The 17,147-nt window shown below is 46.3% G+C and overlaps 1 protein-coding gene across 1 annotated transcript in view; it reads right to left on the minus strand.

Annotated features, from left to right (window-relative positions):
- The window catches only part of LOC130201731 (formin-like), a 37,850-nt gene extending 21,820 nt beyond the window's left edge, over window positions 1–16,030 (minus strand). The window contains exons 1-8 of the mRNA XM_056426832.1: window positions 14,615–16,030; window positions 14,372–14,437; window positions 12,528–13,165; window positions 12,319–12,439; window positions 10,435–10,496; window positions 8,370–9,118; window positions 5,904–6,045; window positions 533–620 (exon numbers count right to left, since the gene is read on the minus strand). Coding sequence (XP_056282807.1) covers window positions 533–620; window positions 5,904–6,045; window positions 8,370–9,118; window positions 10,435–10,496; window positions 12,319–12,439; window positions 12,528–13,165; window positions 14,372–14,437; window positions 14,615–15,521 — 2,773 coding nt within the window. The 5' untranslated portion in view covers window positions 15,522–16,030. The remainder of the gene's footprint in view (window positions 1–532; window positions 621–5,903; window positions 6,046–8,369; window positions 9,119–10,434; window positions 10,497–12,318; window positions 12,440–12,527; window positions 13,166–14,371; window positions 14,438–14,614) is intronic.
- Between the last annotated feature and the right edge of the window lie 1,117 nt (window positions 16,031–17,147).

Below are 17,147 nucleotides of genomic sequence, written 5' to 3' on the forward strand. Positions count from 1 at the left end.
CACACACACGCACGCACACAGTCCTGCTTTTTTCTGCGAAACAACCGAGCACGCAATCCGTGCAGCTCCTCAAATAAGGAAATGCCTATTTGATTTTAACCAGTGCAGGAAGGATTTCAAGCAGCCAGACAGAAAAATATGAAGGCTGTTTTTATCCCAGTGCGGCCGTCTCACATTTTGACAAATCGTGTCAATTTTCTTTCCCACCAAGGTAATTTAAAAAAACAACAACTCCACGTTCCACTTGAAACACAAATTAATCCGAGAAAAGTGTCTCTCGTTACAAATTAGTAGCCGTCAAGAGGTTGGGAATGATTCTCCGCTGCAAGACTCGCTATCGTATCTCTAAAAATAACTCCCATCTGCATTTCATCAGGAGTCATCCTCAATTTACAGTTAAAAGAAACAGTCAATTCAGTTGATTGCCATTGAATCTGAAAGGGATCTCTGTTGTTGAGATTAAAAAGATATCATGGTGTGCACAGGCAACTCGACGTGTTGAACAGACACTCATCAGAATTGTTTTTGTCACCTTGCTGAATGTCCTTCATCTCCAAATGCAGGCTCGACAGGAGGATACCGACTGCTTGTGAACGCTTCGCATCCAGCAGCTTGATGAACTGGAAAAATAGAAAACAAATGTATTCCTATTATTGAAATTCCAAGAGTATTCGTGGGATTCAATATCAAACCCAGTCTGCATTTCAGTTAATCCGGCTTAAACTGATTGCCACAATCTTAAATATATTATTTTTAGATTTACAGGATATCGACTCTTTATTTAGCGGAGAACAACATCATCACCACATTGTAGGATTTTTATTTCAAATGTCAAAAGTCATTTTACTGTCAATTACTTTCAAATCTAATATGGTGTCTTATCTCGATTCCAAACAATGGCTCAGATGTCTTCACACCAATGTTTATCACCAATGCGATCACTTAAACAAAAGGCAGAAAACAAACTGAGGAACAGATGGTGAACAAAAATGTCATTTCTGCGATGTGAGGCCGGGTGAAAATCACTTAGTCACTTCCCCCGCACGTGGAAGCAGATGATCGACGATGAGCGAGACGGAGAGCCTGCAGCACCAGTTAGTCTAAGCAGCCCTGGGGATCATCCGGGTTGACCCAAACGACCGGACCAATCAACACACATTGTCATAACCCATCATCGTGATGCAAACGACTGGGAAATGCGGAGCACGCACGCAAAGCCGGGACGCACTTTGTCACGTTGTTACATCAATGAGGGGAGCAGCGTCAGACAGAAAAGCACCTCCTCCTCCAGGTTACCGAAGAACATGTGTGAGATATAATCAAAAAATATCAAGTCGCGGTGAAAGTACAAAGGCAGAAGTGGCACCATAAAAGGACAGTCTAGAAGAGCAAGCTTTTAGAACAAACTATAAATTCACAGGATTTTTATTTGTGCCTACACATGGTCACAATTACTTATGACTGAATTAGCCGTAAAGCCAGAGTACGTTTTGGCAAGGTAAAGCCCTGCTCTAAAAGTTAATGTGTCAGGCTTCTTCATTAGGTCTTATGGCGTCTTACGGCTACTGGGCTGTCCAGTGGGAGCTGGAGAGCAGAAGCCTTAGAAGTGGGTATTGCATTACAGGGCGTTAGTGGGTGCCATGCTGCTTCCAGCTCTATTACCTGGATCACTGGGGATCTCCCACTCTGGGGGCTTTCCCAACACCTCTAATTAACCACTTTGGACGGGCCACACTAAAAGCAGGCCAGGAATCCTTCCCGCTCACTGTGGCTGCAGAACACGCCAATTAGCCGAAACAGTTACGCTAATGAGAAAAGACAACTGATGCTGGATGCTTGGGATCAGACATGCGAACCGCTCTGGGAAGCAGAGGCAGCCGTGGGATGCTGATGCCGAGACAGGTAGACACCAATAGTTACCGGCTCCCTCCTGTGGACAAGAAGGGAACTCCGAGGCGCTCGTTGGAAACTTGCTGCAGACGCTTGAATAACACAGACCGGGTCAAAAGGAAAGAGGAAGAAGGGAGGAGGGAGAGGACAGCGAGCGGCCTAAGAAAATAAACCAAAAGATGGAGGGAGACACCGGGAGCGTCGGCAGCTTGAGCTGGAGCAAGTGGCTGATGTTCGGCGAGGTGAGCAGGATGATGCTGGTCCAGAAACCAGTGGATAGTTTACACAGTCGCAGCGGAGCAGCCAGCCTGCTCCGCTGCGACTGTCTGTCTGATTATCTGTCTGGAATCAACCGTGCAGATGTTAAAATAACAACTGGATCAGACTTCCCATCAATAACCACCTACGACACACTCATCAACCCCAGTCTCACCCAGCGGTGTTAATCTCACACCCACTCTCCCACGTCATAGCCAGAGCTTCAAATATGTCTTTCATAAACGCACTTTGATTGCTCATAAATCATCCCCATAAACCGGTTAAAGCCGCCGTTTGTTTAAGGAGATCCGCTATGTGTAACCTTGAAACGGGTTTGATTGATGTGGGTCAAGGAATTTGCTCTTTTCGTGTTTACAGATGTGCATATTTGCTCACGTACAAACTCAACAGCTCGATTGATTTCCTCATCTTCCTCCACCTCTCCCTCCCTTCTAATCCCTCAATCCAGAATGCACCGACATGCGCCTCCACCTATAGGTGCCCCGTCTCCATTGCCTCCTCCGCCAGCGGAGCGGAGCCACATGCCTGCAATTATACACCTGGTCCGGTCTGGTGGGAGAGCTCTCCTCCATGTCATCTTCTCTGCTTTGATATGCTAATCAGCAGAGAGAGGACGGCTCGAGAGTAAACAAGAGCTTTGATTTTTCTAAGGCACACATGATAAAGATTAACTTACTCATGTAAGCATCGGCTGAATCCCCCGACTTTCAACTTCTGGCTTGTGGAGTCGTTGGAAGTGGCTCATATGCATAATGTACACACACATTCCATTCCCCCCCACTCATCTCCTCTCGCCGCACACGGCCCCGGGCCGTGGCGTTAGCATGATCTGGCAACACTTTCTGGGCAAGTGCATAATGACTCGTGAGGAGGTGCCGTCATCACACGCGCACGCGCGTTTCAGCAGGCGGACGCACGCACACCGAAACGCACATAAAGGCATACAAACAAGCTCACAGGCACCGTTATCACTGATGAGGGGGCAGCTCGAGTGCAACGAGTGTCCACTAGTATTAGTGTTAGTCGCCAGGCAACTCAAACGTATGAGACTTGTACTAAGAACACTCTCAAGAGACTGATTGGAAGGAAAAAAATGAATTCCATTTATTATCATGTCAGAATGTATTCTCTGATAGTGAATTTAATCAATTAGTTTTTTGGATCGTTGGTCTGACAAAGCTTTACATTTCAAGATGTCAGCGAGTGCTCGGGGAACTTGTGATGGGCATACAATAGGAATAAAATCATCCAATATGTCTTATTCACATTTTAGCCCCCATTCAGTCCACCTTTATGATGCTCTCTCGCTCTCTCTCGCTCGTTAACCAGCTGAACTTCTTGGCAGCCGGGATCAGCTGATGGTTCCGAGGATTTTCCCCTCAAATGATTTCTCTCCCTATAAAAGTATAAGAGTGTAAACGTTCAAGGAGTTGGACTCGTAAGCGGGCTGAAAACAACCATGCCTCTCAGATATTCACTTCCCCTCTTCAATCGTGGAGCTGGACTCGGAATGCTCTCGCTGGCTCTAAACACAGACCTTTATATGAAATATCAGACTTCTGTCTCATCACAGGGCTGGGGACAAAATGTCGAAACATAGATATTCGCCACAGCCAGTGGACAATATCGATATTATATGGATTCTTCTTTCAATTTAAAAAAAAACACCAAATGTTATTTTGGACAAGGAGTTTTTTTGAATTGATATTAATTTCTTCTCAACAGTGTTTTCATTAGTGGGGGTCAAACCTCTTACAGGCTGATGTCCAGACAGGAGACAGTTGGCAAGATTAGTGTCTGGATCTGAGTTGGATCAAATGTTGGACAGTTTGCCGCTTTAGAGTGACCAGACTGAGAGGAGAGAAACACACACACACACACACACAGGCCCTCTGGAGCAGAGTGGAGCCTTAAGAAATTGATCAGAATAGGCGATGTGTATGGATTCAGGGGGGACAGTCTGGGACATTGGCCGATTTTTAACTCCTCGGACGCCACAGTGAGGACCGCGAGTCAGCCAGGCTGCTGACACGGCGCTGGCTGCAGCAGAGACGCAGAGTTGCAGCATTTAACAAGACATCAACAAGTGTAACTTTGGGGGGGGGGGGGGGGGGGGCAGTAGATCAATCTGGCACAAAAGCACACTAAAAAACTAAACTCTGAGGCTTGTACTACATCCCCTTTTATTTCTCTCTTTAATTCAAGATTGAACATTGCAGCATTCAAGAAATAGGAGGCCGCAGCAAGAGACACAGTGCACAAGATATCCATTGTGTGCCAAAAACAAAACAAGAAAAAGAGGAATTGTCCTTTCCACACACTCGAGGTTAAAGGGTACCTGTAGTGAAAGCGAATATGTAGCCAGATCAAAAGATAATGTGTTTCTAAAGGTTATTCATGCACTGACGGTCCAGTATTCAATAACAATACGTAGTTTAGGCTGTTCAAAGTCCTCAACTCCGACATGCGACATTGCACTGGAGCTTGAATATGTCGCGGGTGGTGTGACGTCAAATCGTTGAGAGATCGACAGCCAGCCACAGCGGATGTGTTCAGATACCAATATAAACAACGTCGAGCGCTCGCAAACAAATGCTGAGAGATTGATAATATGGACGATGAAAGATTGTCTGATTCAGCAACTGGATACTTGTTTGAACCTTTAAAAGCAGACTATCCCCATTTAGTGAATTGTGACAGCGATGATAGCGATGATTCTGATGAAGTTGATGTCGAAGGACCGCCGGTCCAGATGCTTCACCGTGCGGACCGTGCACGCAAGTCGGCGGACGTTTGGTGCAGTTGTGGGAAATGTGTGCCACAAAAAACAGACATAGAGTGCATTTGTTGTAAAGAGCACGAACTTATGTCCGATGATATAGAGTCATTAGACCTCATCTGCTTCACACAAAAGAGTGAGCTTGATAGCTACATCGCGCATAAGCCAGCGCTGGAGATGTCTTTCATTGATGCAATGATCGGCCGACATGTTCGGGGGCCTGCACCCGAGGGAGAACTGTCAAATCGGTAAGTTTGCCAGTTGTTTCATGTAGGCTAATTTGCGATCACCAGAGTTGGTGTGATTATTACTAATATTCTGAATATATTCACCTTTATTCTCCCATAAGCGAGAGGCCTAACATTTGCCTGCATACTATCGCCCATGATTATGATGATCCTTTAGCATAGACTAAGAAGCCCATACTTTATATAGCGGTCTCAGTAGGCCGCGCACCATGGAGGCCGCGGTATATCGAATAAGGCCGCGTCCGCTGCCCGTGTATCGTGGCATTCGCAGTATCTCCATTGATTTTGACCATATAGATTGTGTAATTCTTCGCTACGAATGTTTCACGATAGAGGGAAAGACATTATATTTGGTACACCTTTATAGCTCAGTTTGTTTGTTATAGGCTATCCGCTGTTTTGTCACAAAGTGGCTCCGGATTGGCTGAATTCCTTTCAACGACTCAACGTCATAGTTAGCTTTGACATGAGTAAATAACTAGCAAAATGGCTGCGCCCTGAAGCATTCACGGACTCGGAATGTTGACAAAGAAATGTAAATCCTCGGGCTATGCGTGACTTGTTGACAATAGCGGCGGGGTAAATATGATTTATTTGATGCGCCGAATGGATGTAGCACGTTGTTGTTTTGCACTACAGGTACCCTTTAAGGGAAAACTAAGACAATGAGAAGCTGGAGCCAAACTGAGGAGGAGTGAGCGGCTCACCTGCTTCGCTTTGGCTTTCTTCTCAAAGGTGTCGGACAGGGGCTTCTTCTTCGTCTGCAGCGTGGCCTTGGAGAACAGGTCCTCAAACTCATTGGTGCCGACAATGTTCGGTTCCTCCAGAGAACCCCACAGGGTGTTGTTGCTGGAACATTAAGGGAAGTTTGAATTTGTGATTTATTCATCTTAACTCTAGGCATCTAAACTGACACACAGACTGACAGCGGCTCACGGGGCAGTTCAGCTAAACAGGAAGCTTCTTTGACGTCTATTCATCCTGCCCACTGCTTTTCATTTTCCATTTCGCTGTCTGACACACACACACTTGGCAGCAATTACTGACCATATCAACTTTTTAAAAGCACTGTTTATGAGGGAGGTGATAAAAATAACAAATGTTTTTTAAGACAAGCTTGTTTCTGGAATAAAAGATTATTTCAAATGGACGAGGGGACGGGAGGCGACGCTGTGTTTCAGAAGTTGCCGAGTAACATGGAATAAACAAACAGAGGCAGAATAGGAACAAGAAGTGTTTAAAGTCAAGAGGATGTTCAGGATTTAAGCACTCTGTTGCTGTTATTATCACATGTCTATGCTTTCCTTCCTTCAGTATATTAATAAAACGGACATCAAGAAACAGTGACAAATAAAGGATGATGACACCCATGATATGCTGCACGTGCATAACCACTGGTTTTCTTATCTTATTATCACACGTTGCAGGTCATTGTTTATCATTACATCTCATAGCAGGCCCGTCCAAGTCGAAGCCCAGTGAGAGAGAGAACCTGGACACGGCCCACTGACGGCTCATCAGGGCCTAAATATCAGAACAACTGCATTGCCAGTGACCCAATTAGGGTTGAGTAAGTCCAATTGTTTCTGCATGCAGTTGGCCTCCTATTGCAGTGGAAAGATTTTTCATTTGGGGCAGCCAAGGGTTTTCGGTTGAAGTCATAGTGATACGGTCCCAAAATCCGCCTGGGATTTTGCACTCCCGTCTGAAAAACTTGGGAAAATAAGTCCAGCGAACAGCCTCCGATTCTTAAACCAACTGTGCAGGAAACTAGCTTGGAAAAGAAAATTACATCCAAACCAAGAACTATTTCCATGCAAGACAACTTTCTAATTGACCAGATCGTGACAATAATTGAGCTCGAATCCCCCGTAAAGCTCCGTTCCCATTTTCTTTACGCAGCTCCACGAGAACCCGCATCCTGCTCACAGTACTTTGACTATCGGCTCACGTTCAGACACCTGGCACCATTTCAAACCGTACACTGCTCCCCCCCCCCCCCCCATAACTCAGAACCTCACACCATTAACAGAGATCCCACAGCTGATCCAGCTATAGTTAAACATCTGACCCATTTAATGCCCCTTAACTTGGCTCTTTACGGTTAAATTTATAGCTGACTTGAAACTGCTGCAGTGTAGTCGGCCCGTCCTCCCACGCGGGCCAGAACCAGAGAGAGTGCGAACCACAACTCCATTTCTCCCACTAATCCAGCCATGGAAATACAAGGCTGTAAAGCTGGGAGCCTGGCACTCGGGCAACAACCACAGCCACTGTAAATGGGCTGGATAATCCACTTACAATTACAGAGCATCTCAACAGGGCCAGTAGATGAGTGTGCACCCGCCGTATCTTTAATATCTCTTTGAACACGAGAGTCCAGGTCCAAACTAAGACTCCATTAGACCAGCGCCAATGACACCTAGAGCTTCATTAGTTCGGGGATAACAACTTAAAAACTTCACTGTGATGACATTCTGCAGTAATCCACCAAACAATCATTGATTAAAATCAGGTTATGCTATCAGTTATTACGGTAATATACAATAAATACAAACAGGAACTGAGGTTATTCAAGGCCTCCACCTTCTGTAGCCTTCGGTTTAAAATAGTTCAGGGAAAAGAAACGCACGTGTGAGAAGCCATTCTATGATTTTTGTGAGCTACTAATGATTTAATCACGACAACTTGAGTCGTATTTTTGTTGTTTTGCCGATAAATCTTTTGAACTTATAACATGACGTACACCAGTCATTTCTGATAATATGTGAAACACAGCAACATAAGGTCAGATCATGAGAGAGGGTATAAACAAGTCAATAGTTTCAACAGATTATCTACACAGCTTCAATTGTTGATAAATATCAAAGTGTGATCCACTGAAATGTAGACAATAACCCCTTATTCCAGAGAAAAGTTGTGTGCACACAACTATGGTAAGGAGCGTAGGTCAAAGGTGAACCAAGAAGTCCGTTTGTAAACTGAGAGAGACGTTTACAACGGACAGTGTGGACAATAATTCGACCTTTTGCCTTTCTCCTCAACTCTCAGTGTAACGTTATTATAACAAACTGAAATGATGGCCAACACACTGAAAATATGAGCCAAGCTGTAATCAAACACACATATTCTTTCAGAGCAATGTGAGGGAATTCAAACAATGTTCCACATACTTGTCGTCCTGTATCTGTATCCTGGTCCAGTACAGAGGCTTCATGGGACAGGCCGGCTCAATGGCTACTTTCCGTGGGGCCTTCTCCACCTTCTGGACGAAACTGAAGCCCCCCATATTGGGAGGAGGTGGCGGGCCTCCACCTGGAGGAGGAGGAGGAGGAGGTGGACCAGATCCAGGTAGGCCAGGAAAGGGTGGCGGGGGTGGTGGACCACCACCAGGGAGTGGAGGTGGTGGAGGGGGTGGTGGCGGTGCTCCCCTGTTGCCAGGCAAAGGGGGAGGAGGGGGAGGTCCGAAGAGGCCTGGTGGGGGAGGAGGTGGAGGTGGTGGTGGTGGCGGCGGTGCTCCTGTGGTGCCTGGCAAAGGGGGAGGAGGAGGAGGTCCGAAGAGGCCTGGTGGGGGAGGGGGAGGAGGTGGCGGTGGTCCAGAAGGGCCCGCTTTTAGATTTAGTCCGCTGGAGTCCAGGTTGAGTTTCTTTGGCACGTTCTGGACGGGGCTCTGAGCGGGCCCGCCGCCGCCGCCCTCGGGGCTCCTCACGAAGGTCTCCTTGTCCGTCTGGATACTCACGGTGCGGAAGGTCTTGTGCGTCAGGTCGTCCGACGTGGACACGGCAACGTCGCGGAGCTCGCCACGCTCCTGACCGGCATTGTACCCCTCGTCTCTCTGCATCTTAGCAATGAGTCCATCCAGGTGCGACACTGAGACGGCGTGCTCACCTCGCAGTTGGAAGATTTGCAGCTCAAAATCAGACTGTGACAAAAGCCGGAGACCAAACAAATGCAGAGTATCAGAATCTCCCCTCACTTTCCATCGAACAATAATCTCACCAAAGCGAAGTATTGATTTGATTCAGAAAATCAATTGTTCTGCCATAAATCGTGCTCATGTTCCTCATTAACTCGTGTACGTTTAGAAATAGCACGAGGCACGTTCCTACTCGCTCTCCTGCGGCACATGTTTCTCAGTGTGAGCATCAGTCCTTTAAAAGTTCCACATCAAATTAAAGGCTTTGAGCAGGCAGGCCGAGAAACCAACTCTGAGGTCCGACTTTTCAAAGGAGCAGCCCAGAAAGCTATTCATCAGTGGTACGCATGATGTAACACGACCACAGCTATGTTCTTTTGGTTTTCCAAAGGGAACTCAATAAGTTTGACTCTTGACGGACAAAAGAAAAACACCTGTGAAGCCCTGTTCCTAACCTCCCCGATGATGAATGATACAGGCACCTTTGCTTTGGATTAGGAATGAGCCGTCATGGAGACAAAGGAGGCGTCCGTCTGAGAACTCTGGATGACATCTCTGGATGTGTATTTGGAAGACATTTGGTAAAAGAAATATATAATAAAATCGATATAATTTTTGGCTCTTTTAGATTTTCTTTAATTGACAGTGTGGTTTTAACTCAACATGTTTTGTAAGATGTTGCCTCTATATATATATATATACATATTTTACGTCACATTAATAATTGTGTCAAGTGTCATTTTTTGTACAAAGCAGCTAAAGGTCTCATTAAAAGTCATACATCAAGATATTAAGGCATTAGGAAAACATAGTCCAGTAATTCAGGTGTTATGTGTTCAATAGTTTATCCCTTCAGACTCTTTCATTGGTCCTTTGGTTATCTTATTGTTCTCATCCGAGAACTGAAGTACTGGATTAAATACACAATATTTGGAAGGCACATGACATTTTCAATTTAATCTATTTATTCTTCTCTGGTAGACATTTTGGGACAAAATGTACTTTAAAACTTCAAATCTGTATAATTGAAATGGACAGGTTGAGAACCATTTACATTCATGAATGTCCAACACAACTAACGCATCCTAAAGCTTCTATTGCTGCAAGTAAATGTTCAGCAGCAGTTCAGCAGCTGCACTGGAACATGTCACGCTTACTTAGCGCCATCTTGTGTCCAGGAGAGGCAACTGCCGTGTCAGGCTAGATGTTACATAACTTCACATTAACGAGTCTGTCCTCACATCTTTTCTGGGCTTGTTTGTTATACGTGTTCAGTGTCACTGTGTTCATAAAAGCTCTGCTAAAGTAATTTCATCACTTACATGCATCCTCTCCAGATCTTCCTTACACTCCCTCTTGAGCTGCAAGAGGGCAGCCTGGTGCTCTGAAAGGAGGCAGAACAAGGACACAAACTCATCCTGTGGGCAGTTTTGATTTATTAAATATACACTCGAGTATATACTAAATTCATAAATCACAGCTCATTTTTTTTTTTTTTAGATTGAGGTTTCATGAGCTACAGGCTAAAAGAGTGTCATGGTGAATCATGATCGAGCTAATTTGCAAGACAAGAGATACACAACAGAATGTACTGCTGGATAAAGGTCAGATTCTACAGAAGGGTGGGTCACTTTCAGACTAAAGTGCTCCATGTACAACTCATCCAACCAGTTTTAAATGACGCTGCTGCCTCAAATGAAAGACAGACAGACAACATGCTGATCTGTTGGTTCTCATATGAGCATGAAAGTGAAAAGATCACCCACGACATAATTCTCCTAAACCCCATGACAATACAATAGGATTTTAAAACATTAAGATAAAAATGTTGCGCTTAAGCGTATTGTGCAGTTTTATTATCCCCTGGGTCAACAAACACCCAGGCCAAGGGACAACAATCCATTAGGAATAGTTGCCAGCTGCTAATTGGAATAGGTAATCCAAACCCCCCCTCTCACTCCCAGAAAGACAAAGAAGCCGAGAACACAGAGACCGACATGTTCTACTGTGAAGTTGGTGATGAAGTGCAGTGTTACTCCTTACCATATCTCGTGTGACTTGGTATGCTTAAGTAAGCCCGCTGTACACCAGCGTCTCGTCTTCATTAATAGGCCTATGTTTTTCACCTGCTGTCAAGCGTTACTTTAAAAAAAAAAAATTGTTTATGTCTGCCTGAGTTTGGGGCTCATTTTTACACTTCTAAATCGTTATTCCAATTAATAATAAAGAATAACATCCCCAACATCGTCTAACTAGTAACAATGAATATTCCGAGTCAATGATTCATATCAGGCTGATCATGAAAACCAATGAAATATACTGCAGTTAATAATACATTATTTGCAATGTAATCTAAGGCTCTAAGTGTGTTGTAAGAAAGAGTCTAAGAAATGCTATAAATGTGTTGGTGTATCTATTAGATTAGATATTCCTTTATTAGTCCCACAGTGGGGAAATTTCAGGATCACATATATGGCCCACATTGGACTTTGGCTCTGCTTCTGAACCTCCACACACTATTCTCTTATACAAGGGCAAAGCTCGACCGTAGAACAGCAATCAACAAAGCAATCCGAGGTTGCTCGCCCTAATCTATTCTCTGGGATGAAGCTGCATGGAACACACAGCAGCTGCTTCACTGCTGCAGCGATGCACCATCCACGTTTATCCCCAGAACATAAAAGAAAAGCCTTTTACTTTGTAATTTAATTTACAGCCGTGCGTGTTTTTAACCTAGCTGTGTGTCATGACACCCTGAGATGAAGAGGTGCCAAACATGGCATGATGCCCAGAGTCAACTTGATTAAATGTGTTTACCTCCAACACCCACACATGTGATCCTGTGGTGCAACGAAACAGCAACCACACAAACAACAGAATTAAGGTGTAGACACAGCCTCACTGTGTTCCTCATTTAAATGATTTAATGGAGGCGTTACACCCTGCTGAGGATACTTATCTAGCTCTACATGACTTGTCTCAGGATTTTAGAGTTAAATGGGATTGCTCAAAGGCGTGACTATTGTTTCAGTGTTAACGAGAGATCAAAAATACTATGACCTACATACTCCATCAGCTGCGGCCCTTATCCAGAAAAACAATCAACGTGAGGTTTGCCAGTGTACGTATGAAAGGCGCGATCCTCCGTCAGCATTCCTTGTCCTTGAAGACAGATAACCGTGTCCATAGAAGCTCGAGGTTCTTACCTGCCTCGGTGTATTTGAGCCCCACCTTCTCTTCCTCATCTTTGGGTTTGGGTGGTGGCCACACAGCCTGAAGACGCCCCGGGGTCCGGTCCTCACTGTCAGTCGGGGTCGTGAGCTCAGTCTGTGGGGAGAAAACACATGCATTTGCAATTGTGCAACTAAAAATTCCAATAACGAACAAAATATGAAAAATAATTGTGATTTTATACATTAACTTCTGTGGGACTGGTAAGTTCCTTTCCGGGGGATTTGGAGGATCTCTCAAGAATAGCTCTCAGATTTTCCTTGTCATTCTTGATTTTCCTTTTCACTGCCTCCAGATCCACGACTTCTGCTTTTTCCTTTTTGACAGTTTTGGGGCCGAAGATGTTCCTGAAGGTTTCATAGGCCAAGTCTGAGGTTTTCTTTCTCTCCAATGGGGTTGTGGGGGTTTCTGGGCTTAGAAGAACCTCTTCTCCAATCTCAGACTCTTTTCCACGGTTTTCAGGATCACCATCCTGCCCGACATCTGACCTTTTGGTCTCATCTTGGTTCTCTAGGTTGAGCAGCTGACTGAGATGTCCCATTACACTGCTTTTAGTTTCCGCAATAGGTTTAGGCTCTGCCGTTTTTTTGGCTGGAGAGGTGGCCGTCTTCTGATCGGGGATGAGCTTGGCTTTGTGTACCGTCTTCTTCAGGCTGAGCAGGGCCAGGTCAGCATCCTTTTCGTTCTGCTTGATCTCTGACACGGTCTCCCTGTCATTCCCAGACGCTCCTTTCTTCAGCACCCGCAATCCACTGAAGAGAGCCGGCATCTGGAAGGAAGGGGGGGAGGAGAACGCTGTGCCCCTTGATGGGGATGAGGAGGGTGTAGTGGACAGGGATGAGGTGGAGGAGGGTGCTGTGGACAGGGATGAGGTGGAGGACGGTGCTGTGGACAGGGATGAGGTGGAGGACGGTGCTGTGGACAGGGATGAGGTGGAGGAGGGTGCTTTGGATGGGGATGAGGAGGGTGTAGTGGACAGGGATGAGGTGGAGGAGGGTGTAGTGGACAGGGATGAGGTGGAGGACGGTGCTGTGGACAGGGATGAGGTGGAGGACGGTGCTGTGGACAGGAATGAGGTGGAGGACGGTGCTGTGGACAGGGATGAGGTGGAGGAGGGTGCTTTGGATGGGGATGAGGTGGAGGACGGTGCTGTGGACAGGGATGAGGTGGAGGAGGGTGCTTTGGATGGGGATGAGGTGGAGGACAGGGATGAGGTGGAGGAGGGTGCTTTAGATGGGGATGAGGTGGAGGAGGGTGCTGTGGACAGGGATGAGGTGGAGGAAGTGGAGGAGGGTGCTTTGGATGGGGATGAGGTGGAGGACAGGGATGAGGTGGAGGAGGGTGCTGTGGACAGGGATGAGGTGGAGGAGGTGGAGGAGGGTGCTTTGGATGGGGATGAGGTGGAGGAGGTGGAGGAGGGTGCTTTAGATGGGGATGAGGTGGAGGAGGGTGCTGTGGACAGGGATGAGGTGGAGGAGGTGGAGGAGGGTGCTTTGGATGGGGATGAGGTGGAGGACAGGGATGAGGTGGAGGAGGGTGCTTTAGATGGGGATGAGGTGGAGGACGGTGCTGTGGACAGGGATGAAGGTGCTGTGGACAGGGATGAAGGTGCTGTGGACAGGGATGAGGGTGCTGTGGACAGGGATGAGGGTGCTGTGGACAGGGATGAAGGTGCTGTGGACAGGGATGAAGGTGCTGTGGACAGGGATGAGGGTGCTGTGGACAGGGATGAAGGTGCTGTGGACAGGGATGAGGGTGCTGTGGACAGGGATGAGGGTGCTGTGGACAGGGATGAGGGTGCTGTGGACAGGGATGAAGGTGCTGTGGACAGGGATGAAGGTGCTGTGGACAGGGATGAGGGTGCTGTGGACAGGGATGAAGGTGCTGTGGACAGGGATGAAGGTGCTGTGGACAGGGATGAAGGTGCTGTGGACAGGGATGAGGGTGCTGTGGACAGGGATGAGGGTGCTGTGGACAGGGATGAGGTAGATGAGGGTGCATTGGATGGGGATGAAGTTGAGGTGGGCGCACTGGATGAAGTTGGAGGTGGCGTGTCTTGTTCTGGTGTCTTTGGAGAAGTTGGCCTCTGTGAAGAAGGACTGTTACTTGGCTGGATGTCCCCATGAGACACTTCAGAAGCAGATGACAGCGGCATGGGGTTTGTAATCCCTGTAGGGCGACTTGTGATACCAGCAGAGTCCGACTGCTCCTCGGGACTGGACACCGATTGGACTGAAACTTCAGGAGTCTTGGGGCCAGAGAGGGACACCTGGCTGGAGGGAGGTTCCTTAGCGCCCTCCTCAGCGTCAACCCTTAGCTCATGCGTCTCATCTACATTCTCCTTTAGAGGAGAGGCGGTGGCAGCATTACGATCAGAGGCCTCCAAATGCAGGTGTTGGGAGATGATGGAAGACACAGGCAGAGCACCATCTATTCCAGCCCACTCTTCATCTTTATCTGTTCCTACATCATCTTTACTATTCTCTCCAGCTCCAGATGTTTCTACATCCAAAGACGCGGTGGCGGTGCTCTCCTCGAGACTGCTGCCGCCATCTGCCTGTTTGGACACTAAAGAGGCCAAAAATGTACTGGAATTAGATCTGCTGACAAAACTATCTGAATATAGAATATCTTCTATGCGGGATCTCTCCGTAAATGTGTGTGTTCTGAACACAGGCACTTGATACTCGGCCTCATCTTCAGCATCACCATGCTCCACTGTATTATTATCCTCCTCCTCCTCAGGTAGGGTGGGCTTCGACAGACTAGTGCTGCTGTGGGCCGCCTCCTCGTCCTCATTTTCCTCATCGTCAGTATACGTTTCCACCCGAGTGACCTGGACCAGATCTAGATGAACCAAGGCTCCAACTTCAGTTTTACCGCCAGACCCCTTGCCGGTTTCCAATGATTCAGCACTCTGCCCCGTATCACAGGAAGCGCTCACATCATCCTGATGCACACCTTCCTCCGCTTGGAGATTGTCATCACCTTTAGTAGTCTGACCGCCTTCGGGTAGACTATTGTCCTCATCTGACAGCTCCTTGAAAGATGTCAGCACGGGCGACTCGCCGTCCGGGGTTGCCTGTCTTTCTCGGCTGAAGAAACTGCTGAAGACATTCAAGAGGGAATTAGTGGGCTGCTTCCCCGGTCCCTCTGAGTCTTTACTCAAACTGTCCATTTTCTGCTCAAAGAGCCACACCAACTGAGAGTAAAGAGAGGAAGACCAAAACAGGTAGCTCTGGCAAAGTGTCCATTCAAAACGTACCAAAGGTCCCCACCTTCAGTTATCCAAGTGTCTCCTATTCCAACTCTAATGCCGGCTGGGACAAAAGACCTTTGTATGGACAAATCGATCAAGCTCCTCTCACCACTATCCTGTATTCCCGTTTAGTTCAAAGCAAACAGGTTCCACGAAGTAGACTTTCATAATCTCACGTTGAGGCTACTACTGACTGTATGTTTGTTGTCAGCAGTAATGCTCAGCCTCCCCCGAGCCAATAAGATCTCCCATGACGCTGCAAGTGAAGTGAAGCTGTCCAGTGGCTGGAAGCATGTCCTGCTGTAATCCTCCTGGGAGCGCAGAGTTCACCTGCCTTTCACAAAAGCATTCCCGACTCTTTCAGCTAGTTGAGTCGCTGTAGCCATAAAGTTGTGGGTTATCCTTCTCTATGTGCCCGTATACACGCACTTGTAGTTGATCTGTCTCCTTTAGCTTGTTTCTCACTATACAGGAAAGCCCTGTGTGCTGTTGTGTGAGAGAAAAGAAAAAAAACCTCAACAGGTTGGGAAAAGAATGCTCTCACTGGTCCACCCAGTCTAGGTACGCCTCCCTTCAGGTTCCTCCCTTCCTGGGAGGAGACCTGCCGATCCCGGCACTGCAGGTGTCTGATTACCCTCGGCTCACTTCCTTAAAATGGCTGCCAGAATACAGAGTGAGCAGTCAGTCTGTGTGGTCAGGTGGAGAGCTGCTGAGGTCCATTAGCCCAGCATTGCCCCATTAAGCAGTGAGCTCTTGGGGCTTAAGCTAGGCTGATTAGCCAGCCGTGTCTTAGCCAGCTTGAGCTAACTTGCTAAGAGGCTAGTTTGTGTGATTAGCAGCTCATGAACAACCAAACAGAAAACAGTTAGATATAAAAATAAAAACAGACATTTTGAATCACTTACCATTTGAGTCTCTATCTACTGAACACAGACAACTTTAAAATAAAATGAACGTTTAGTTTTGAAGGACACGTGTCTTCTACAGAGAAAAAGCTTTAAAGAGGCAGCAAGCTAACATTAGCTTAAGTTTAGTCGGTAATACAATCTGTGTGGGAAACTAAGAAAAACTATAGGCTATGCAAAAATAAAATGGCATAGAAAACTTCAGACTGTGGTTGCCCTGAGAAACAAAAGCTCCATGAACACATCCCTTCAGACTGCCTGATGGTGTAAACATGGATGGAGATAAACTACTAAATGTAGCCTACTAAGGGACACATTTTTACAGGATGCGTTTTAAATGTTTGTATTCAAGTAAAATTACTTTCCTAGATGAAACATTAATAATGTCTTGCCCTGAAAAATAATTAAGAAAGGTTATTACGCTACAAGAAACACAACCGGAAAAGAAATCTAAGAAAAAGAAGAAAAAAAATAAGTAGCAGCGGAACTGCAAGATTCATTTTTATTATCGTTTAAAATATACATCTAAACTTAAAAAGAAGAAGAAAAAAAAAAACGCTCTTGTAATTGCATTTTAGTATTGTGTTTTATATTTATTTTCATTGATGCTCTGATGTGCACCGCTGGTGTGATTTTTGAA

The sequence above is a fragment of the Pseudoliparis swirei genome, chromosome 11 (assembly GCF_029220125.1).
Source record: "Pseudoliparis swirei isolate HS2019 ecotype Mariana Trench chromosome 11, NWPU_hadal_v1, whole genome shotgun sequence".
In the NCBI taxonomy this organism is placed as follows: Eukaryota; Metazoa; Chordata; class Actinopteri; order Perciformes; family Liparidae; genus Pseudoliparis; species Pseudoliparis swirei.